Source organism: Petromyzon marinus, chromosome 18, assembly GCF_048934315.1.
Source record: "Petromyzon marinus isolate PM22_M1 ecotype Great Lakes invasive population chromosome 18, UKy_Petmar_22M1.pri1.0, whole genome shotgun sequence".
Lineage (NCBI taxonomy): Eukaryota > Metazoa > Chordata > Hyperoartia > Petromyzontiformes > Petromyzontidae > Petromyzon > Petromyzon marinus.
The window spans coordinates 14,453,710-14,478,973 of NC_133684.1; the positions used below are offsets into that span (position 1 = coordinate 14,453,710).

Genomic DNA, 25,264 nt, shown 5'->3' on the forward strand with positions numbered 1-25,264 from the left:
TTGTGAGAGATTAGCATGTCAATGTAAGCAGGTGACTTTTATATAGTAAGTTAAATAGTGACAGTGCTGGTACCGAGCCTTGAGGGAGACCATTATTCACAGTTCTGTTGTGGCTAGTTCACCGGCAAAGTGCACCCGGAGAGTTCGGTGGCTGAGCGTCGCGTCGCTTACGTGTATAGTAGGAAGGTACAGTGAGGGAAAAAAGTATTTGATCCCCTGCTGATTTTGTACGTTTGCCCACTGACAAAGAAATGATCAGTCTAAATTTTAAAGGTAGGTTTATTTGAACAGTGAAAGAACAAAAAAATCCAGAAAAACGCATGTCAAAAATGTTATAAATTGATTTGCATTTTAATGAGGGAAATAAGTATTTGACCCCCTCTCAATCAGAAAGATTTCTGGCTCCCAGGTGTCTTTTATACAGGTAACGAGCTGAGATTAGGAGCACACTCTTAAAGGGAGTGCTCCTAATCTCAGCTTGTTACCTGTATAAAAGACACCTGTCCACAGAAGCAATCAATCAATCAAACTTTCCACCATGACCAAGACCAAAGAGCTCTCCAAGGATGTCAGGGACAAGATTGTAGACCTACACAAGGCTGGAATGGGCTACAAAGACCATTGCCAAGCAGCTTGGTGAGAAGGTGACAACAGTTGGTACGATTATTCGCAAATGGAAGAAACACAAAAAAAAACTGTCAATCTCCCTCGGCCTGGGGCTCCATGCAAGATCTCACCTCGTGGAGTTGCAATGATCATGAGAACGGTGAGGAATCAGCCCAGAACTACACGGGAGGATCTTGTCAATGATCTCAAGGCAGCTGGGACCATAGTCACCAAGAAAACAATTGGTAACACACTACGCCGTGAAGGACTGAAATCCTGCAGCGCCCGCAAGGTCCCCCTGCTCAAGAAAGCACATATACATGCCTGTCTGAAGTTTGCCAATGAACATCTGAATGATTCAGAGGACAACTGGGTGAAAGTGTTGTGGTTAGATGAGACCAAAATGGAGGTCTTTGGCATCAACTCAACTCGCCGTGTTTGGAGAAGGAATGCTGCCTATGACCCCCAGAACACCATCCCCACCGTCAAACATGGAGATGGAAACATTATGCTTTGGGGGTGTTTTTCTGCTAAGGGGACAGGACAACTTCGCCACATCAAAGGGACGATGGATGGGGCCATGTATCGTCAAATCATGGGTGAGAACCTCCTTCCCTCAGCCAGGGCATTGAAAATGGGTCGTGGATGGGTATTCCAGCATGACAATGACCCAAAACACACGGCCAAGGCAACAAAGGAGTGGCTCAAGAAGAAGCACATTAAGGTCCCGGAGTGGCCTAGCCAGTCTCCAGACCTTAATCCCATCGAAAATCTGTGGAGGGAGCTGAAGGTTCGAGTTGCCAAACGTCAGCCTCGAAACCTCATTGACTTGGAGAAGATCTGCAAAGAAGAGTGGGACAAAATCCCTCCTGAGATGTGTGCAAACCTGGTGGCCAACTACAAGAAACGTCTGACCTCTGTGATTGTCAACAAGGGTTTTGCCACCAAGTACTAAGTCATGTTTTGCAGAGGGGTCAAATACTTATTTCCCTCATTAAAATGCAAACAATTTATAACATTTTTGACATGCGTTTTTCTGGATTTTTTGTTGTTATTCTGTCTCTCACTGTTCAAATAAACCTACCATTAAAATTATAGACTGATCATTTCTTTGTCAGTGGGCAAACATACAAAATCAGCAGGGGATGAAATACTTCTTTCCCTCACTGTATCTGATGCTTTGGGCCCATTCAGCAGCAGGCCTCGATGCCAAGCTGTTGTCTTAGCAGCAGAGGAGTCAATCATTGCTGTGACATTTTTTTGTTGACGCTGGAAACCAGTTCCAGTGAGGGTGGGGAAGGCATCGATTCGTTGGCAGCAACTACAGCCGGTTCAGAATCCGGCTCGTTCAGGAGGCAGTTGGGGGTCGATAGTAGAAGACCGTCTAGCAAGACGTGGGGGGCACGTTCGATAAGCTTGGAGGTGCAGGACACGAGGGATTTGGCTCTGTCGCTGGAGGGTGAGTCTTGCCGCTTGAATGGTGATGACTCTGTCTTGCTTCCATTTTTGTATTTTGCCGTCCTGTGAATGGAAGTGAAGAGGGTTTGCAAGCCGTATGTTGTCCATACAGTCCCAGATTATTTTTGGGAACTCGAGGCATCGTTTCTTTGGATCTGTTGCTTGTGGTAGTTGACTCGCGGTGATGGTGAGTTATTTCCGGACATCTTGTTTGGGGGGGCTTGCCCATGGTGTCTCTGGCCAGGACAGCAGCGTGGGAAGCCACAGCATTCGCTATTGCAAGGAGGCATATTGTCTGCTTATATATTGTGTTACGTATGTATTCTCCACAATAAAGCTGAAGGTCAGTACACTTGCCACTTCAGCCTGTTTTCAAGGGGTCAACAGTTAACTTTTTCTCAATTACTGAGACTTCCCTTCCTTTAAATGTTAAGTAAGTAAATAAAAGGGTTTATTTTATAATGAGCTATTTTATTTACTACTTGCCTTTCTTATGCTATTCGTTGCGCACGGTTGCACTTTATTTTGCGCGTGGTTGCAATTTATTTCACTCAGTCGGTGTTAGCCGTTGAGGTTTTGGCTTGTTTCTATTTTCACTCTTGTTGCTTCTTGCCCCCAGTACTGCTCCGTGTTCTGCTGTCATGTGCACTTATGCCTCCTTTATTGAGGGCGATATTGGCATGTAAAATAAATATCGATTGATTGAGTTACCCAGGCTGTTGTTTAACAGCAGACTGGTAAGTTATGATAATTTATATTAATTTAGTACCCTTAGTATTCACGCCATTATCATTGCAGAAAGGCTATCACAAAGCTTTGGATGTTGCTGTTTCCCAGTGAGGTAATTTGCGGGCATTATTTCAATTTGGACTGTGACGCTGACACAATGGCCCACTCATTTCAAATGATGTCACGGAATCTTTGACCTCCACTGTGAAGCAGACGGCACGTAAAATTTCACGGTTAGTACCATTGCAGTAATAGCCGGCGGTGGTGAGATGTTATTTCCCTCTCCTGGTATGCAGGAAGTAGTGGGTTCGATCCAATACCCTGACGCCTGTATGTTCGGAGTTTGTATGTTTTCCCCGTGGTCATGTAAATTATTCTTTGGGTCCTCTGGTTTTGCCCTCCACGTTTAGAAAAATGTGTTTGAAGTGCTTGGCTGCTATAAATGATAAGCCACTTCGTTGAGCTATGATTTGTGGCCAGGTCGCTTCTGAAAAAGAGCTACATAGCTCAGTGGGCGTTACCTGGTAAAATAAAAAAGTAATAGCCAGGGCAGCCTGTGGTATTGCAACTACGAACCTCTGCAACAAACGGTGAATGCGCTACCACCGGGCCACGTCTATGGTAAACGTGCATCTGCACACATCTGCACGACCGTTAGCATTTGCTCATGTGTGCCCCAGGCACTGATGGACACGGGGGACAAGTCCTCTTCGTTTGTGGGCTCCAGGCAGTGGATCGGCTCCATTGAGGTTCAGACTGTGCTCAATCAACTCCTCAATGTCACCTCCAAGATCATGTTCATCAGGTACAATGTGCACACAACAGGCGTTCACGTCCTATGCCTTCAATGAAAATCTCCGTATTCTGAGGATTATGTAAGTAGCCTTTGTATTAATGCACAAGCACTCGTGTTTTTACAATGCTGCATGCAGAACAAGCTCGTGTGCGCATCTATTGCGCATGTCATACTGGTTTGCACTTGGCACACAGCCCAACGGGTGCTCACTATGGAAGGGGTTACACCGTATACACACGCCCCCCCCTAGCCCACCCCCTACAACAACCGCCGTTCACCACTAAGTGGAGGTGACATCACCACTTGTGCAATGCTTGGTGCACTTTGAGACCACGTGAAGTGTCGAAGGCCTGCTGACAGGAGGTCACGGAACAGACCCAGGTGCCATGAGTTGACTGACTGAGAGGACTGGCAGAGGCACCACCTGTGCGCCTCACTGCCATCTTGATGTGTCTTAGCTGCCCGGGCTCTCCGCTCGTTTTTGCTTTTTAGCTATGGAAAAAACAAAACCTGGAGGAAGCTCATACACAACAGGGGGAGAACATACAAACTTACCCCCTATACCACTCTACAGCTTGCCCCCCCCTTCAAAGACAAAGATCGTGAGCACCTATGAAAGGGGTTGGTTGGGGTGGGTGGACAGAACCACGCCCAGCCGCCTCTGTCTCCCGAATGGCAATGTTTTTACACGTCACACCAAGTACTCAATTGAGGCTCAGTTGACCAAGGGATGGCCTAGGGCCAGTTCAGATAATCATTACTGGTATTGACCGCAAGCAGGAATTGAACTCGGGTCGCCGGGTTTGCAGCTGAACGCGCTAACCGCTATACTTCCGCTCCCCATACACACACCCCTACCCCAGTCTACACACACACACTCCTACCCCACTCTACACACACCCCTACCACACTCTACACACACACCCCCTACCCCATTCTACACACACACACACACCCCTACCCCACGCTACATATGCACATACCGTCTGATTTCCTTCTATAGCTAAATAAAATCACACAATGTAACTGGTATTGCCCGGACATTCCATTGCTGAAAATTAGCTACAAAGTACAGTACCAAATTTCGATTGCACAGAGCAACGTCGCCCCTAACTGCAAACACTTGGCATCGGGTCTTACAGACTCAATTAAGCTGCCCTTGGTACATAAGTGTAATAATATTTTCAATTTTCTTTGGTTCTTTCGGTAAAGTCACGTAGAATGAGAATAAAATAATAAAATAACACAATAAATTCTCACGACGTTTCGGCCACAACGCAAGCGGCCGTCTTCAGGTGAAAGGAACAGACCTGTCGGGACGACAGAGCTTCAATGAACGATGTTAAGATTCGTAGCGACTTTTAAGCTGGTTGGGAGAAGTGAGGCACCTTGATAAAGGGGTTTACATATCAAATAGCTGAGGGATTAGCTTGTGACTGGTCACGGAAATGGCTATGTTAAAGTCAAAACCTACACATCCACAGAGGCAACTAGTAATTTAGCATTGAAATAGCTAAGGGATTAACTTGTGACTGGTCACAGAAATAAATGTTAAAGTAAAGGCCTACACATCCACAGAGCTTCAATGAATGCTGTTAAGATTCGTAGCGACTTTTAAGCTGGTTGGGAGAAGTGAGGCACCTTGACAAAGGGGTTTACATATCAAATAGCTGAGGGATTAGCTTGTGACTGGTCACAGAAATGGCTATGTTAAAGTCAAAACCTACACATCCACAGAGGCAACTAGTAATTTAGCATTGAAATAGCTAAGGGATTAGCTTGTGCAAATAGCTGAGGGATTAGCTTGTGACTGGTCACGGAAATGGCTATGTTAAAGTCAAAACCTACACATCCACAGAGGCAACTAGTAATTTAGCATTGAAATAGCTAAGGGATTAACTTGTGACTGGTCACAGAAATAAATGTTAAAGTAAAGGCCTACACATCCACAGAGCTTCAATGAATGCTGTTAAGATTCGTAGCGACTTTAAGCTGGTTGGGAGAAGTGAGGCACCTTGACAAAGGGGTTTACATATCAAATAGCTGAGGGATTAGCTTGTGACTGGTCACAGAAATGGCTATGTTAAAGTCAAAACCTACACATCCACAGAGGCAACTAGTAATTTAGCATTGAAATAGCTAAGGGATTAGCTTGTGCAAATAGCTGAGGGATTAGCTGGTGACTGGTCACGGAAATGGCTATGTTAAAGTCAAAACCTACACATCCACAGAGGCAACTAGTAATTTAGCATTGAAATAGCTAAGGGATTAACTTGTGACTGGTCACAGAAATAAATGTTAAAGTAAAGGCCTACACATCCACAGAGCTTCAATGAATGCTGTTAAGATTCGTAGCGACTTTAAGCTGGTTGGGAGAAGTGAGGCACCTTGACAAAGGGGGTTTACATATCAAATAGCTGAGGGATTAGCTTGTGACTGGTCACGGAATTGGCTATGTTAAAGTCAAAACCTACACATCCACAGAGGCAACTAGTAATTTAGCATTGAAATAGCTAAGGGATTAACTTGTGACTGGTCACAGAAATAGATGTTAAAGTCAAAGCCTACACATCCACAGAGGCACCTCGTACATGGACGCCAAAGGGGGGCTGCAACAACTCAACTGTCATACAGTAAACCAATGTGAAAAACCTTATTCTGAATTACATCAATATAATAAATGTACTCAATATATTCTTCAATAAGCTGAGCTATTAACATTAACTGGATATACACTACACTATATAATGAATACCATATAGTAAACCAATAAAAACTAAAATATAAACTACCTCAATGTTATATCACAATGTTATATGGTGAAAAAACGGGTGGATTCTTACCTTCCACTTCAGCACCACGGACAGCTACGAGCCCCGCTCAGACGGACGAGTCCATCCATGGTCGGAACGGAGGAGGAAGGAGGGGAGAAACCGCTGCGAGGCGCTGTTATACTCCATGTTATAAACCATACCATTAACCGTGGTGTGAGAGGTATTAAGAGTCAGTGCCAGCGAAAGAGCTGCAGTCTGAAGGTCCTCGTAAAATACAATTAATTAAGAACCGAAATGGTTTAAAACATCTTTCCAATGGTTACTAAGCCAGAATCCATCTTCTCGGTTGAAATTGTCTCTGTGTTTGTATATGTGGATGGCCTCATGAACGAATCTCTCATGGTAGCCGGTTGGTTTGCAAAGAACCTCTGTCTTGGAGAAGTCAATGTCATGTGAGCCCACTGAATTATAACAGTGATCTGCCACGGCAGAGGAGTTCGTTCTGCCGTGTTTCAAGTCTGCTTTATGTTCGCGGATGCGGTCCGAGATATGTCGTTTGGTTTCTCCAATGTAGCTACTACCACAGAGGCACTTTAGTTTATAAACGCCCGGGTACTGTATGTCTGGAACAGCATCTTTTACAGATGGAACCAGATCACGGATTTTATGTACTGTGTTGAATCGGACCTGGATATTGTGTTTATTCAGGATTTTGGAGATCTTTTTTGTGACCCCTGCAATGTAGGGTAAGGTGATGGTTTTGAGTGGCTCCACAAGAGGATCCTTCTTCCTGACTGGAGTGATGGCTTTGCGGATTGTGTAGTCGGAGTAACCATTAGCTCTGAGAGCCTGGTGTACGTGCATGAGTTCACTGGTAATGTGTTCCTGGTCGGAAATGCATTGGGCTCTATGGTATATAGTCTTGATGAGGGAGTTCTTCTGGGATGGATGGTGGTGGGAATCCGGTTTCAAGTAAGCATCTGTATGGGTAGCTTTCCTGTAGACAGAGTGGCTCATTGAACCATCAGGTCTCCTTATGGAAGAGGTACGTGGATGACACTTTTGTCATCTGGCCACATGGCCAGCCTGCTCTAGACCAATTCCGCATCCACATCAATTCCATACACCCAGCCATCAGATTTACCATGGAGGTCGAAAAAGATGGCAAACTACCCTTTTTGGATGTCTTAATTAAAAGGAGACCTGATGGTTCAATGAGCCGCTTTTAACATAATTTCGGATCATTATGCATTTTTTCCAATTTCATTCAATTTTATTATTTTTAGTAAATTTTCAAGACCCGGCATATAAACAAACCGGTCTCTGGTCAGCTCATGTTAAACAAATGCTGCTGAAAGAATTAACTCCCAAAAGGCAATGTGTGGCCGGTTGGGATGTGTAAAAAATACGTTAACATGGTATGTGGAGGGACAGATATGGGAAGGAGATGTGTTCTGATTATTTACTGTATTACTTATGTTCTCCACAGAGACGCAAATTATGATATGCTATCTCATCTCGGAGTCTAATACTAACAGACTCTGGATATCTGGTACTAAGTGACACCGTGCCTCGCCTGGCTGCAAGGAAGTGCAGGGGACGTTTGTTGACGTCAACATCATTGGCCTCAATGACTTTTTTATGTCGATCTCTGCTCTCCCTTTAACTGGGGATCTTTGTCTTTTGTGAATCGCTGACAGCAAAGGCTCAGAAATGGCATCCACTGGAAGGGAGCTGTCGATGCACTTTGAGAATGAAGGAACCCCAGTGATGATCGGTACCGAGCACAAATCCACACGCGCCACGCTACGCACTCGTGTTTACAACCGGCAACTGCACGTATTTGTTGTCAGTGATGCACGCTCCGATGGACCAAATTGAATTTAGAGCTTTGTGTGAACAGCTGGGCTACATGATGGGCAGCAGAGGGAAATTCAGCAAAATCCATGCTTCCGACCTGATTTACGAAAGGGATGCTTTCTTCCAAAAACACGCGTAAAACTAATTTCGTAAATCGGTATGGCTTTTCCCAATAATTTAATACAAAAAATTCCAATTGTACTGCTAACATAAAAATATACTTGAATATTACTTTTCACTATATCATCTTTCACAGTACAATAATAATAAAAAATAACATACATATTAAAACGATTGAATAATTAATTAAAAACAAAAATAATTAACCTCAGGGAACTCAATCAAAGATCTGCTGCATGTTGAAATGATTGGCAAGGCGATGTGGAGGCATTACTGTTGCACTGCCAGGGACACCGTGACGCTGTTGCGGATGGATGATGCCTCAGCCTCCCAGGTGGCTTCTTGTTTGATGATTTCGTGGCGCATGCCGAAGTGAAATTTTGCTCACGCGGAAATTCGATTTCGTGAATAGAAAAATGTCTATAATTTGTCAATTGCGTGAACGCGAAATTTCTTAAACAGAACGTTTGTAAATCAAGCGATACCTGTACACTATGTACGCATCAAAAACATGAAGAAACAATGTTACGCTACATCAGATAGATCATTTCACAAGTGGAAGGCAGGCCGTTGCACCAAGCCAATTATAATCTCATGACTCCCTGAGCACGTGCACGATGTGGTGCCTGTGCACCCGATAGGCATCCTTGCCCATCGGCAATGCACCGCGAGTCCTGCCCTAGTGTTTGGCGGCAGCGCGGTGGTGACACTCGTGCCTCACAGCAAGAAGGGCCTGCATCCGATTCCCGACTCGGGCGTCTTTTTGTGTGCAGTTTGTATTCTCTTCCCCTGCTGTGCATGGGCTTCCTCCACGTTCTATGGTTTCTTCCATAGTTAAACAAAAAAACGGTGTAACTGGGATTGACCAGACATCCCTATGCTGTAGACCGAGCTACAATTGGGTTGACACACAGCAACATCACCCTCTACTGCAAAACCTTTACAAGACGCTACTGAAATTAAGCCTTGAGGCTTTAGTGAGGCTTTCCTGGGTGAACAAGTGTTAACAATAATAATTATATATTTGTGTGTGTGGCCCAGGCGGAGGGCTCCTGGCGCACACCATCGTGGGGGTGGCGTGGAGTGAGAGCTCGGGACAGATCCGCTTCCTCATCCTGGACCCCCACTACACAGGGGCAGAGGACCTGAGCACCGTGCAGGACAAGGTGCAATGCACGCCAGTAGAAACGTTTAGATTGTCATGGTTCGCAACATGTAGCGGTTTGTTCTGGTTAACAGTTACACTTATGGTTCGATTCGACTCCCCTGACTCGCTCATACTGTGATCGTGAGATGTTAAAAGGTGTATTCTAGTCGCAAGCATTCACATGTACCGACAACTGTGGTGACACACCAACGATGTGCTGATGGATGTTCACCGTGGTGTGCTGTGTCCATGGAGTCCGGAGTTGTGTCTAGAGTAGTTTCACTGGGCAGCCAGGTGGCCCAGTAGTAGAGTGTGTGGTTCACAATGGGAAGGATGGGCATTGATCAGCCCATCGTCCCTTTGGGATCCACAGAATAAACACCACTTTCTGGGGAAGTCAACAGTGGTTGTCCCTATGGAGACACTCGCCCCTGTCATAGCAATGTAGGATATTCACCACCGGCTTAGGGCTGTAAAAAATTAGCTCCACCTTCATGTTAATATGTGCAGGAAGTCACTTGACGTTTTGTTTACCTGTAGCCATTCCCTCTGCAGGGTTGGTGTGGGTGGAAGGGACCGGACTTCTGGGACCATACTGTCTACTACAACATGTGCCTGCCGCTGCGTCCCCGCGAGCTGTGAGCCGCGAGCGCAACGTCCCTGCGCCGCTCTGTAGCGCACCGTCCCTGCGCCGCTCTGTAGCGCACCACGTGGGGAATAAAGAACAGACGCACAGGGGTGTCGTGTGCGCTCGTCTTGAACTGTCTGTAATGTCGGTGTGTTCCGCGACGACAACTAAAGCGGGAAAATAAAAATTTCCCTCCATGTATATGTAGTGGGTTCCAGTGACACGGAGACGGTAGAGTAGAGGCAGCACTTATTTATTCATAACAAGGGGTCACACTGAAGGGGTAGCGGCCCCTTCACCCGAATCCCCCTAGGCTATCTAGCCTAAGACTATGTTCCCCGGTTCCTCCAGCTAAGGGCTCTAGGGGAGACTGTCTGATCTGGCCCTGGTTAAGCTCAGATCACGGCACCCCACCAACCAGACCGGCCCTTAGAAGGACGTCGGCTCTGTGGCTCCTGGGGCCGTATCACTGGCTTGCCCTGCCGATCCTGAGGAGGACAGCGGTCAGGGGAGTCCCAGGGTTCTATTTAGCTGGTCTTCCTTCTTCCCTGGTACTTCATTCTTGGCCCCAACACTCTGCCCCGAGCTCTCTCACTCCCCGCCCTTTATACCCACAAACCACTGGGCGGGGCTGTAGAAGCGGACGTGGTTGTAGCCACCTAAGATCATACCAAGGATCGGCTGTACCTCTGCATCTCGCAACACCCCTACATATAATGCAATTTATTTTGAGCTATTCTGCAGATCAATAGGCAAAAATCATCAAGCATAAATGTGACTACCCACCGAATTTCCAAGCACTAGTGCAATGGGCTATACCATTCGACCATTAACCACACTACATCAAGACAACATTAACAAGTCTTAATATTACCACTGCTTGTTTACCATGAAAAGTTTCATTTTTTAAGGAGGGTCCTGCCAAGTTTTTGCATTTGAGGGTGATCCTGCTGTGCCTTCCACTTGAGGTAATTTGCAGGTAATTTTGGACGTTTAACATGGGACATTTTCGCCAATGTCAGAAATGGGAGGAAACCCATTGTAGAACAACAGGGGGAGAACTTATGAACTCCACACAGCCTGGCATTGTGAACCAAGGCGATGCTTTGTGAGGTGCAAGTGTTAAAACCGTACCACTCTGCCACTGTCTTAAGGAAGATGCAGACCTAGACAATGTTAGTAACGTTATTTTACTTGAGTGCGCATCAGATAATCTTCAGTTGTAACCCTCTCATAGAATTCTCCAGCTTAAATTGGTTGTGCAAGACCTATGATTTGCCAAAAATAGAGACGCAAACAATTTCTCTCCCCGTATCTCCACATAACAAATACGAGTATTGTTTACACAGTCCATAGTCCTCGCGTCCCCGCGGGAGTGCATGATTTCGGCAGCATTGGTGCAGCACAATAATACTCCGGGACTGATCTTCTTTGGTTCTTTCGGTAAAGTCACGTAGAATGAGAATAAAATAATAAAGACAATAAAATTATCACGACGTTTCGGCCACAACACAAGTAGCCTTCATCAGGTGAAAGAACAGAACTGTCGGGACGACAGTGCTCTCATTGGAGCTCCAATTGGCCAATGCCAATTCACCAATGCCAATTCACCTGATGAAGGCTACTTGTGTTGTGGCTGAAACGTGAGAATTTTATTGTCTTATTTTATTATTTTATTCTCATTCTACGTGACTTTACCGAAAGAACCAAAGAAGATGAATCCTTGCAGTCACAAAAGCTTTAAATCGAAACTCTGGGACTGGTTTCGACACAGCATCTCGGCAGCAGCAGCCCAGGCCTGCTCCAATCACCAATGCTGCTGAAATTATGTACTCGAGCAAGGCCAGGATCACGGAGCAAAGCCACGTTTCTCGTTGGACTCCGCGTGGAAAGCATAATGTCTTGTCACATAAATCCGTTTGTGCCGAACTAAGAACCTCAATCCTACAGAGAGGGACCTCGCCTCTTACGTTTTGCAATTCAGCAGCATGGATGATTTATTAAAGCGGGCCGGACTGCTGCTAATGAGACGCTGTGTGTTGTCCAGAGTCTGCTTTTACTGAACCAAAGCTGTTAACAGGTCCCTGCAGGGTGGGCTTGTAGGACAAGTCTCTGCGCTGTCTATTGCTGATTTTACACCCAACAGCACGAGATTTCACTTCGTTAAAGTATTGAAAGGGGACGGACGGACGGACACATTAATCTATTGCAGGCTGGTACACTCAGTTTACAACTTCGTTCCTACCAGTAAAATCATGCACTCCAAGCAGGGACGTGGTTGGGGTGGCGATGGTCTGTGTACACAGGACTTGTTTTAGGTATGTGGAGACGTGGACATGTAAAGGAGACATTGTTATTTTGTTATTAATATGCCAATGATTATGTTGTGACTCCCAATAGTTAATTATGGAGTGATAATGTGTTGGCAGTGGCGCGCAAATAACACAAACACATTCACCAATAACAGCCTTAAAACATCATCCATTTGCTCCGGAAGGCATGAACGATTGAGGTTTGTTATTTAAGAGTAAATGGCCGCGGTCCCTCAGGGAGGGGTGGGGGGGGATACGCACGCGCATTGGGCCGCGTGCGAGACGGGCGCAGCACAGCCAATGGCAACGACGCGAGAGAGCGGGGGGCGGGTCCGGCCTGAGGGGGTCTCCGGACGCTGCCCTCCTCGCGCCACTCGCGCGCGAATCTCTGGGCCGCCGCCGTTTCTCCCCTCCTGGCAGTCGCGGTACCCACCCGGAGTCGCCATGCCATCGGTCGTGCGAGCCGCAAAGCGCGCGCTGCGGAGCGAAGTGAAGGCCGCGCTGAGGGCGATGGCGCCCGAGGAGCGTGGACGGCAGCAGCTGGAGCTCACGAGGCGGGTGCGCGGGGCCTGGCGGGGTGGGGCGCGGTGGGGGAGGCTCAGGGGGGAGACTTGATTCGAAGCTTTCGTGACTGCAAGAATTACTCTTTGTTTTTTTCGGTAAAGTCACGTATAAAAAAAAATAACAATAGCGTACGACGTTTCGGTTGGAACACACGCAGCCATCAGGTACAGAAGAGCTAAATTTACGAGAGAGAGGAAACACATAACCCCAGATGTATATACAGACACCCAAGTAGGGGGGAACTAACACAGATACAACAGGGTACAACAGAGAAGCATACCAAACAATCAGGGTTTAGCAAAATTTGGAAACCATATAAAGCAACACAGACGGTCGGTCGAGTAGGCTCAGGGGGACCCGCGCGGGTCGTGAGCCAGGCGAGGTCACTGACCAAGTGGGCGGCTCGTCTTTACGGCCACAATCAGAATTTTTACTTAGACTGGAGGAGGAATCCGATAAGCTATAAAGCTCTTTCGCAGATGGCCAGTCGTGGCGGGTCGGTAAATTATAACAAAAAAACTGTAGGAAAACACTAGGAGTGCAAAGTATAGAAAAGATAATGAAGTCTCTAATAAAACAAATATAAATACAATTGCATAAGTACAGTACATAATTCCTGCCTATACAGTTCAACCTTGGATTGCGAGTAACTGGGTTTGCGAGTGTTTTGCAAGACGAGCAAAATTTAAAAATAATTTGATAAACGAGCGATGTCTTGCAATACGAGCAGTACGTACGGTATACGCTTTGTCTGCCGAGCGTCACGTGATCACAACTGAGCCAATGGTTCTCTCTCGCTGCGGGATTGTGGTAAACCATCTCCCATGCTCGGTCTCAGTCGGCGTGCCTCGTATAGACAACACACGTGCGAGCGTATACTGTTTACTATAGTACTATAGTGTTGTGACCACGTGTATACTGTTTACTATAGTACTATAGTGTTGTGACCACGTGTATACTGTTACTATAGTACTATAGTGTTGTGACCACTTGTATACAGTTTACTATAGTACTATAGTGTTGTGACTACGTGTATACTTCTAGATTTAAAGCTTTCGTGACTGCTAGGATCCATACTCTTTGGTTCTATTGGGTAAAGTCACGTAGGTGAAAATAAAACAAAAAATCACGACGTTTCGGCCACAACACAAGCGGCCTTCATCAGGTGAAGGGACGAGACTGTCTGGAGGACAGCGCTGGAGTGGAAGAAGCCACGCTTAGATCACGACCTTTAAGCTGTGTGAGAAGAAAAAGACCAAGCGCCTTGACAAAGGAATTAGCATATAATTTAGCATTGAAATGGCTCATTGAAATAGCTAAGTTAAAGTATACACATCCGCAGAGGTACCCCTTGACAAAGGAATTAGCATCGAATTTAGCATTGAAATAGCTGAGTGATTAGCTTGTAACTGGTCACAGAAATAGCTGTGTTAAAGTTAGAGCATATACATTCACCGAGGCACCTAGTACTCATCAAACAGGATAATTTAGCGAAACACAACCACGCTCAGACATCGGACCTGTGTGCGAGCAAACAAGGTGTTCTGACAAAGAAATTAGCATAAAAATTAGTATTTGATTGGCGGATTTTAGGAAAGAGGTGGTGTACGTGCCGGTGACTTGCAGTTTGGCGCGGGGGGGAAGGGGGGAGGGGGAGTTTACCTATTGATGGTGTGAAAAGGGGGAATTTATAAGAGCTGCGAAAGTTTGGGGTACCATTACTTGAAAAATATACTGTACCATTGAAATTAGTTTAATGTTTAGTTCGATTTAGAACATGTTTCCAATGGTTGCTTAATTTGTATACTGTTTACTACAGTACTATAGTGTTGTGACCACGTGTATACTGTTTACTACAGTACTATAGTGTTGTGACCACGTGTATACTGTTTACTATAGTACTATAGTGTTGTGACCACGTGTATACTGTTTACTATAGTACTATAGTGTTGTGACCACGTGTATACTGTTTACTACAGTACTATAGTGTTGTGACCACGTGTATACTGTTTACTACAGTACTATAGTGTTGTGACCACGTGTATACTGTTTACTACAGTATAGTGTTGTGACTACGTGTATACTCTTTACTACAGTACTATAGTGTTGTGACCACGTGTATACTGTTTACTATAGTACTATAGTGTTGTGACCACGTGTATACTGTTTACTATAGTACTATAGTGTTGTGACCACGTGTATACTGTTTACTACAGTTCTATAGTGGTGTGACCACGTGTATACTGTTTACTACAGTACTATAGTGTTGTGACCACGTGTATACTGTTTACTACAGTATAGTGTTGTGACCACATGTGTGTGTGTAAAGCATCTTTTTTTATTTTGTGTCCAAGTGTAGTGACTGTTCTTTAGTAACTGTACTGCAAGTGAAAGTCGTCCTACACAATAACCCTCCTCTCTTCTCGTCTCCCTCACACCAGCCACGATTCAATGTAATTAATCAATTTAATTCATATTAATTTTAAATAATAAAAATATAAAAAGGTATTTTGTATTAATCATTTTTATATGAATACAGTATTTTTGGGTTGTGGAACGAATCATCTTAAGTTTCGATGATTTCTTATGGGGAAATTCGCTTTGATATACGAGTGCTTTGGATTACGAGCACGTTTCTGGAACGAATTATGCTCGCAATCCAAGGTTTCACTGTATTTCAAAACTAAACGCAAGCTTGGACAAGGCACAACAATAGTCCCACACCAAGAACACAGTAGCCTTTCAATTAAATTGCACATGAAATGTAACTCGATACGGCACGGGTAAGGATCAAAGTTACAAATCACATTTGCAAATGCGGTTGTATCCGGCGCAAAACTTTGCTTCGGGATATCTTTGAGGGAAGCGTTGCGGTGTTAACGCAGGAAACGATGTGATTGATGGCTGCTGCGCGTTCTTGAGGAAGCCGAGTGCCAATGCGGGAGGCTCCGGTGGCCAGGAGAGGGCTTCAGGAGAGAGTCCGCGTGGTCGTTGTCGCTTACGCCTCCATTGAAGCAGTGCAGAACTACGGAGTGGCTTCCTGTGCGGTTCAGTTTGGGTTGCCTGGCCACAATCGCACCGCTGTCGCTTATCTTTAATCTCCCGTTCATGAAGGAGATGTGCGCATTGGCCTGCTAATGCTACCATGCGGTTGAAGGTTACTTCAACAGGGTTTTCGAGAAGGAATGTCAAAGCTGGGAGGTGCGGTGATGTGTGGGTCTCGAATGAGGGTATTTATCATGGACGTTCACGCTGTTCCACTCCGTTCAGCAGCATTCTTGCAGATTCTGTTAATAAGGGGGATCTGTTGAAGTGGAAAGTGGTTATGGGAGTATTCGGTCGAAGTCTCCAGCGATAGCAATACATCTCCATTGCAGTGGCCATCGGCTGTTAAAGGGTATTCCCAATGTGCTTGATGTGTATGTCCTGTGCAGCAAGTGCTACGCCATCTGCATATATGAACTTTTTAAATGATGTACAGTGAGGGAAAAAAGTATTTGATCCCCTGCTGATTTTGTACGTTTGCCCACTGACAAAGAAATGATCAGTCTTAATTTTAAAGGTAGGTTTATTTGAACAGTGAGAGAAAGAACAAAAAAATCCAGAAAAACGCATGTCGAAAATGTTATAAATTGATTTGCATTTTAATGAGGGAAATAAGTATTTGACCCCCTCTCAATCAGAAAGATTTCTGGCTCCCAGGTGTCTTTTATACAGGTAACGAGCTGAGATTAGGAGTACACTCTTAAAGGGAGTGCTCCTAATCTCAGCTTGTTACCTGTATAAAAGGCACCTGTCCACAGAAGCAATCAATCAGATTCCAAACTTTCCACCATGGCCAAGACCAAAGAGCTCTCCAAGCATGTCGGGGACAAGATTGTAGACCTGCACAAGGCTGGAATGGGCTATAAGACCATTGCCAAGCAGCTTGGTGAGAAGGTGACAACATTTGGTGCGATTATTCGCAAATGGAAGAAACACAAAATAACTGTCAATCTCCCTCGGCCTGGGGCTCCATGCAAGATCTCACCTCGTGGAGTTGCAATGATCATGAGAATGGTGAGGAATCAGCCCAGAACTACACGGGAGGATCTTGTCAATGATCTCAAGGCAGCTGGGACCATAGTCACCAATAATACAATTGGTAACACACTACGCCGTGAAGGACTGAAATCCTGCAGCGCCCGCAAGGTCCCCCTGCTCAAGAAAGCACATATACATGCCCGTCTGAAGTTTGCCAATGAACATCTGAATGACTCAGAGGACAACTGGGTGAAAGTGTTGTGGTCAGATGAGACCAAAATGGAGCTCTTTGGCATCAACTCAACTCGCCGTGTTTGGAGGAGGAGGAATGCTGCCTATGACCCCAAGAACACCATCCCCACCGTCAAACATGGAGGTGGAAACATTATGCTTTGGGGGTGTTTTTCTGCTAAGGGGACAGGACAACTTCACCGCATAAAAGGGACGATGGACGGGGCCATGTACCGTCAAATCTTTGGTGAGAACCTCCTTCCCTCAGCCAGGGCATTGAAAATGTGTTGTGGATGGGTATTCCAGCATGACAATGACCCAAAACACATGGCCAAGGCAACAAAGGAGTGGCTCAAGAAGAAGCACATTAAGGTACTGGAGTGGCCTAGCCAGTCTCCAGACCTTAATCCCATAGAAAATCTGTGGAGGGAGCTGAAGGTTCGAGTTGCCAAACGTCAGCCTCGAAACCTTAATGACTTGGAGAAGATCTGCAAAGAGGAGTGGGGCAAAATCCCTCCTGAGATGTGTGCAAACCTGGTGGCCAACTACAAGAAACGTCTGACCTTTGTGATTGCCAACAAGGGTTTTGCCACCAAGTACTAAGTCATGTTTTGCAGAGGGGTCAAATACTTATTTCCCTCATTAAAATGCAAATCAATTTATAACATTTCTGACATGTTTTTCTGGATTTTGTTATTGTCTCTCACTGTTCAAATAAACCTACCATTAAAATTATAGACTGATCATTTCTTCGTCAGTGGGCAAACGTACAAAATCAGCAGGGGATCAAATACTTTTGTCCTTCGCTGTACATGGCAGGTCATCTATGTGTAGTGAATAATTGTTCGATAGCAGCAACAACTGCAGGTGGGCACTTAGCGCACACGCCACTGAGCATATACGTGGGTGTTCCGGCAGGGAGGAGGAACTGGGGCAAGGGTCATGGTAGACCTCGTGTGGAAGCCCCTGGAATCCTTTGGAGGGTTCGAGAAGGGAGGCATGGCGCGGGTAATATAAGCAGCGGAGAGCGAGAGCTCCGAGCTGCCGGTTCTGGGATTGGATTTGTCGTCGTCGCCGCCGCCCTTGTCGCTGCCGCCTTCACCTGATCATTGTGTGGCCGGACAGTTGGCTGTCCCGGTCGACGCCGTCGGTGCAACGCAGAAAGGGTCATGTCTGGGACGGGTCGTGCGGCAGCGGGGTCATGTGTGGGAGTGAGAGGGGGCCCGAGTGGTGGCGTGAGCTCGGCAACAACAAAGGGCAGATCGGTGCCTCCTGCGACCACCTCATCTCCGGCTGACTGTGCGACGCACGCCATCCACACGCACAAACGACACTACATTTGGTGTAAGAAGTGGGGTATAAAAGCCCACTGGTAGTGTCATTGGGACTAGGACGGCGAGACGGTCGACCCTCCGACAGCCCTGGGATCCGGGAACCCAGTTAAAAAGCCCGTGGCTGTTCGGCAGCGGAGAAGCTGCCATGGATTGGCGGGACAGCTGCTGCGCAAAAATTGCGGAGTGGGCAGCTACGCATCCGCCGAGGAGAGAGTGGCTGCACAAAGAGGTGGGAGTAGCTACGCAAAGAGGCGGGTGCGGCTACGCATTGACAGAGAGAGGGTGGCTGGGCGTCAACGGCGGGAGCGACTACGCAAGGAGGTGGGAGCGGCTGCGCATCGACCCGGGCGTCGACGGAGAAGCTGCATGTCGACGGAGAGAGAGTGGAAGTTGCATGTCGACGGGGAGAGCGGCCGTGATTTTCCCGTGGTCAAGCGCCAACCACACAGCACGGCGGGAAACCACCATGTGGACAGAGGCGCGGGCCGGCATGAGGCCCGGACCGGCATGAGGCCCGGACCCCAGGGGACGGCGCAGAGTAGAGCAGGGAAAATGGAGGAGCTGCCGTTGGAGCAGGAGCGGGGGTCTCTGGACGGGGGACCACGCACATGGTGTGCATCATTTTGTCATTGGAGGACCTCATGTGGCCGAGGGGCGCCATTTTCAGGCGAGAGCGGGAGCGCACGGAGGCGCGGCGAGTGAGGGAGCTGCAAGAGGCAGCTCCTGATCTGGCACGGGAGGCTCGCACAAGATTTATCCAGAGGGAGCGGATGGAGGATGAAACGCCCTACGCCTTCCGGCCAGCGCTGCTGGTGCTGGGACGCGGGGCATACCCACTTGTGGGTGAGGGGGCGCTCAACTTCCATGTGGCAGAGAGGCTGCGAAGGCTGGTGAGGAGATTGAGGGTTGCCCTGCCCTCCGCCGTCGGCACAGAGATTTCTTCCTTGATAGTGGCCATAACCATCCAGGTCTGTGACGAGCGGCAGCAGCGGGCAAGGTGGGAGGCCGCAGCGTGGAATTTATAAGATATGGCGACGGCGGTGGAGAGCAGGGGAGCTCGGGAGTTAACACCCCCACGGGAGGACCCGCGGCGGGAACAACTCCCTCTACCGTGGAGATCCGTGCTGAAATGCTTCGTGTGTGGTCAATCGGGCCACACCGTTGCTGACTGCCAGGGTGACGAGTGACATCGGTGGAGTCACCCATGTTCGTTGGGCCGCCGGTACGGTAACTTAAGCCCCGTCGGACCAGGTCTCTTTGGCCTACCATGACCGCCAAGTGCGAGGCCTTAGGGACCGGACCCAGGCGGGCGATGCTGAGCGGCGAGGGGCTACGCCCTTTGAGCTGAGGACTCCGTCTCCATCGTCTCTTGGCCCTCCGGGTTCCGGAGGTGCAGGATCCTGCTGGGACGGGGTGACCTGCGCCATGGACTGGATCACGTGAGCTACGTCCCTGATTGGGGGGACTCTCCTTTGCACTGAGAGGGAATCCGGGGGTGAAGAGGTGTTGGGGTTAAGGGCCTGGGTTAAAGGGAAATGAAGGTGATGTGCCGATTCGCGAGCTCGAGGTGCTGCGTGTGTGTGGGGGGGGGGGGGGGTTGCCGATTCGTGGATGGGGGGCTGTGAGGGAGTTGCTATTTCGTAAATTCAGGGATGCCGAGTGTGTATGGGGGTTGCCGATTCGCAGATGGGGGGCTGTGAGGGAGTCGCCGGTTCGCGAGTTCGAGGACACCGTGTAAGGGAATGTTGGTTTGTTATCGGGGGGGGGCACCGGGGAGCAGTGGAACATGTTGTTGATTATGGGAGATGTCACGGTTGTAACGGGATTGAGGGATTTTTTTTCATCGTTGAGGTTCCTCGGTTTAAGGGGGTTGCCCTGCCAGTTGCTGCTGCTGTGTTAACAGCAGGGATGGCTGTTTTTTTAACGGACGGGGGGGGGTCATGTAGTGACATAGCGCTGACTGTTGGACAGCAGCAACTGCAAGTGGGCACTTAGCGTACACGCCGCAGAGCATATACGCGGATGTGCCGGCAGGGCAGAGGAACTGGGGCAACTGTTATGGTAGACCTCGCGTGGAAGCCCCTGGAACTCTCTAGAGGGTTCGAGAAGAGAGGCGCGGCTAGGACGGAGCCGAGCCGTGCCAAGGGGAATATAAGCAGCGGAGAGCGAGAGCTCCGGGCTGCTGGTTCTGGGATTGGACTCGTCTCATCATCGCTGTCGTTGTCACCTCCCTCGTCGCTGCCCCCTTCGCCCGATCATTGCGCGGCCGGACAGTTATCTTGCGATTTACTGGAGAGGTGCACCCTGAGAGTGTGGTGGCTGAGCGTTACGTCACTTAGGTGTAAAGTAGGAAGGTATCTGATGATTTGGACCAATGGAGGAGCCAGGATTTTCAGGTAGGGGGGGAAACCCCTCCAGCAATGAAAAATGATAGAAGTTGTTATTAAGTAAGGACTTGTCCCTTGCTTTTTGTTCGACGCGTGTGTGGCGATGGCGCAGCCATCGATCGAGGGTCGAATTCGAACCGTGTGATTGGCATCGCGCTCGATGAAGGTATGCCTTCAGGGAAGTCGTGTACTGTATACGCAACTGCGCACAATTCTGAGTCACTTATAACTGCTTTTCTGTTACTTATTGCCAATTATGGACTCAGACTATTGTCTTATCACAGGGGTCACCAAACTACGGCCCGCGGGCCGGATTCAGCCCGCGACGTCAGTCCATCAGGCCCGCCGACGGTACTTGAATTTGGTTGATAAAACGTATGGAACACGAGACGTTGAGATACAATTTAAATGTTTAGAATACTAGGAGATCTCCACGCGTTATGTGCCTTAAATTTACTATTTACTAATTATTGTATCTAGATTTTCTTGTTTATTGTAATGTTTGCTTATTTCGTGCCATCCTAAGTCCTTCCCCGGCTCGTGGTAGCTCCGCCTACGCTCTGACGTTACCATGGTTTCTATGGCAACACACAAATACGCATCTTTCCCACCCCCAAGTATTTGAACAGAATGATTATGCGGCCCGCACTCGTCATTCTATCAGTTATCCAGCCCGCTGTGAAAAAAGTTTGGTGACCCCTGTCCTATCATCTCAGAGTCCCTGGCATAATATGCTACACAGTGGCAATGTGGGTCACAAAATGCCGATTTATTACGAATAAACCCCAATGATCTAATCGAAATTAGGGATTTTGATCGGATCATTGGGGGGGCACGTGCCACCCACCCCCCACTGGCTCTGCCAGTGATTTGGACCAACTTCTTGGACTAGTTGGATAAACCCAAAGAGGTCATGGGACTGTATGGAAGGCGAGGCCGTTGGGTGGGGCTTGGTGACGCTATGCTAGCCGTGTCTTCAAAGGCAGAATGTGGAGGCAGCAAGAGGCCTGAGTAAATCGCATGCAAAAAAAAGCTGAATACAATTTTCAGTCAATTACTCTTTAATCCGCGGATCGAGTCTTCTTATTACGTAGAGAGAAAAGCCTCACTGAGACAAGACTTTTCAGGAATGATCTTGCCAAGTTTTTGCGGTAGGGGGGCGATGTTGCTGCTGTGCGTAATCACAATCGAATGATTTGAAGTTAATTTTCAGCAGTGCGATGTTTTAGCGAATACCAAATCCATTGTGCGTTATTTTAGCTGTGGGAAGAAACAGAAGAACCCATAGGAAACCAAACTGCGAGACATAAGTGTTACCACCGTTCCACCATTCCGCCCAGATATCGTGACAATCATATCATGAACATTTGTCTCGTATCATACTGTGACAAAACGATATTGTGGCAACTTCGCCAATTGCAATGCCTCAGGTTATCTCTCACCCACGATTCCTGGCGGCGCGTCGCATCGGCATCTATCTGAGCCTGCCGGAAGAGCCCGACACTTCGGCCATCCTGGAATCGGCGTTTCTCCGCGGGATGGCTTGCTTCGTGCCCCGTTACGCCCATGGGGCCCCCGCAGGCCGGGCTGGATCGCCTGCATCACCAGACTCCTCAAAATCACCGGCAGCAGCAGCACCGCCACCGGACATGGAGCTGTTGCGAGTGGCGTCCATGGAGGACGTGCTTTCTCTTCCGCTGACCCCATGGAGAATCCCGCAGCCCGCGATGGATGATGATTCCCGGGAAGATGCAATCCAGGGCGGTGAGGCCAGAGGAAAGGGCTTTTACCCATCACACCATCTCCACCATACTTTTCCTCTGGCTGAGGTTATTACAGGTCACCTGCGTCAGTCTACAGCTACCTGGAAAATGTGACATAGTAAGCCATGACAGAGACCTATGAACTTAGAGACCCGCAGACTTACTCCGGAATTATAATTCTAAGAGAGGCTCGCATAGACGCACATCGAGACCCATAAATTTACTCTCGGCATAATTTTCGGTCGGGACTGTCTGGTTCAGCGACATAGAAAAAATGTCCTCACCTGGTGACATAGCAGAGTATACCCCTGGCTCTGGCTGACTGCATCTGTCTCACAGTGGACATCATCATCGACTGATGTTATCCCAACGAGCTTTGGCCACACCTACCAGTGGCACGATTCAAATTGACTCACAAATTACTGGTTTGGGTAAACCACGTAGCAATATCGTCCTCTACTAGAAGATTAATGCCAATTTCAAAGCCAGTGCTGCGTCAGGGCAGCTGACACTGTGGGTTCCCTTGACAAGACACCACAGTGGGCGCCACAGTGGTCAGATGTTAACTACCTTGCCTGGTATACAGGAGATTGTGGGTTCGACCTTGACCCCTGTATATTTGGAGTTTGCATGTCTCTTCCCGTGGTCAGATTGATTTTTATCCATGTCCTCCGGTTTTTCCCTCCACATTTAGAAACATGTGTTCAGAGTATTTGGCTGCTATACATTTCCACATAAGCCAATTCGTCGAGCTATAATTTGTGATAGCCAGGTCGCTACTGAAAAAGAGCTATGCAGCTCAGTGGGCCTTATCTGATAAAATAAAAAATGGTTTCGTTTGAGTTTCTAGACTGCCACAGACAGGGCAATGGAATGGTTGAGATGAGGTGTGTGATGCAAGGCACCGAGTTGCTGAGACACTTAATGAAGTGCCCTGTACATGCAGTCATTTCCCTGTCGATGATGTAATTGTTGCTGTTATTGTCAAACAGGAGAGCTGTACCCCGTGATTGTTGTCGTTTTTTATTATCATCATTGTGGTTGTAGTTACCAACTGGCCAGGTGGCTCAGCAGTACGGTGAGCAGCCTGCTAATCAGAAGGTGTACGAGTTCAAATCCAGGTTGGGGATTGACTTGGCCTATCTTCTCTTTGGGATTGATAAAATAACTACCCCTCTGCAGGGAAATCAAAATTGGCTGCCCATAGGAGCATGACATTTCCACCATTGGCTCAGGGTTGTAAACTGTAGACGAGCACTGCTCTATCGAGCAGAAAACCACTTTAACTTGAGATGTTACTCTCTTGGGTGTCGCTGCAGCTATCGCTCTTTGTTGTTGTGGTTGTCACACAGGAGGGCTGGACCTTTTGATCGTCCCGGGCCTCGCGTTCTCCCGTGATGGCCGTCGTCTCGGCAGGGGGAAAGGATTCTACGACCGCTTCCTGTGCCGCCTGCGCTCCGCCGCGCGGGGGAGCGCGCTGGCACCTCACCCATACACCCTCGCCGTCGCCTTCTCCGTGCAGATCCACGAGGACATCCCTACGGAGCACGTGGACGAGCTCATCAACGAGGTCCTCACGGTGTGAGGGCCGCGGCCAGGGAGACTGGATGAAGCTTCTCCTTTAGCCAAGACCCATAACCTGCAGCATCAATATTCACGACGTGATTATTACTACGACTGTCAATTCCCATCACTTTTGAACCGCTTTGCCTTGTTAATGCATCGCAAAAAAGGTGGCAAGCGTTAATACGTTCGCGCCGTCCAAGTGTCTGTAATAGGGATCACGAAAACTCTCGCGATAGATAACTTCATATAAATGAAACTATAGTTGTTGCTTACCCCATAAATAAATTGCCATTTTGATCAAAGATTGCCCAAAACTTGAAAATAACAATCGGGTGCTAGGCATATCAACATTTTTGTCCAAGGCGATGACATGCATCATGCGAGCACTGCAACTCCCCCTCCTCTCCAGGTGATATCAGGAGGCGTGATGTCATTACCATATCATGCTTCATGTGACAACCCATGTGACTTGAAATGTATTATCCTGATTGCTCATTAAATACTTCCTAGGCCAAACGAATGGAAAGTTTTCCAGAATCAATGCATTTTTATGTTTTGTTTTCCCAAAACCTCCAAACAATGTTCATCTACTGAGTGCTGGTTTGCGTCTTCCAAGTGTTGGCCAACATTTAATCATTGACTGCTTTTCAATAAGGCGAGTTACTCACAGAAGCACAACTTTGCGTTAATGTTGTATTTTGGTTCATGATAGTTATCTTGACCCCATGTTGACAGAAACGATTTAAAAACCTAGTGGCTTCTTGATGTCTTTCCCTAGAGTGAAGGAGCAATGGTCCAGCGGCGTTCCACAAATGTACGATTCACGAGATTAGGTTAATCAGAAAATGGACATTAATTGCACGTTTATATCCGTGTGATGTCACTGCTGTACGGCTTCCATAATGCAATGTGGGAGCCAGCACAAGTTTTGTCTTGAACAGCCTGTAGCTGCATCGATTAAACATA

General features: G+C 47.6%; 2 protein-coding genes across 3 annotated transcripts in view; both read left to right on the forward strand.

Moving 5' to 3' along the window:
- Positions 1-10,251, forward strand: part of UFSP2 (UFM1 specific peptidase 2) — a 44,281-nt gene extending 34,030 nt beyond the window's left edge. For both annotated transcript variants that reach the window (XM_032956787.2, XM_076067900.1), the window contains exons 9-12: positions 3,474-3,598; positions 8,064-8,140; positions 9,385-9,509; positions 10,046-10,251. In XM_032956787.2, coding sequence (XP_032812678.2) covers positions 3,474-3,598; positions 8,064-8,140; positions 9,385-9,509; positions 10,046-10,132 — 414 coding nt within the window. In that variant the 3' untranslated portion in view covers positions 10,133-10,251. The remainder of the gene's footprint in view (positions 1-3,473; positions 3,599-8,063; positions 8,141-9,384; positions 9,510-10,045) is intronic.
- Positions 10,252-12,729: 2,478 nt separating this feature from the next.
- Positions 12,730-24,818, forward strand: MTHFS (methenyltetrahydrofolate synthetase). Its single transcript, XM_032956790.2, has 3 exons — positions 12,730-12,988; positions 22,400-22,733; positions 24,085-24,818. The coding sequence occupies exons 1-3, from the start codon at positions 12,731-12,733 to the stop codon at positions 24,315-24,317; spliced, it is 825 nt and encodes a 274-aa protein (XP_032812681.2). The 5' UTR covers position 12,730; the 3' UTR covers positions 24,318-24,818.
- The last annotated feature ends 446 nt before the right edge of the window (positions 24,819-25,264 follow it).

Bases quoted from the DNA above. Each gene is read 5' to 3' on its own strand.
- MTHFS (XM_032956790.2), top strand. From the start codon at position 12,731: ATGGCAACGACGCGAGAGAGCGGGGGGCGGGTCCGGCCTGAGGGGGTC. The intron at 12,989-22,399 runs GTGCGCGGGGCC...GCAATGCCTCAG, and splicing joins AGCTGGAGCTCACGAGGCGG to GTTATCTCTCACCCACGATT. The intron at 22,734-24,084 runs GTGAGGCCAGAG...GTTGTCACACAG, and splicing joins GGAAGATGCAATCCAGGGCG to GAGGGCTGGACCTTTTGATC.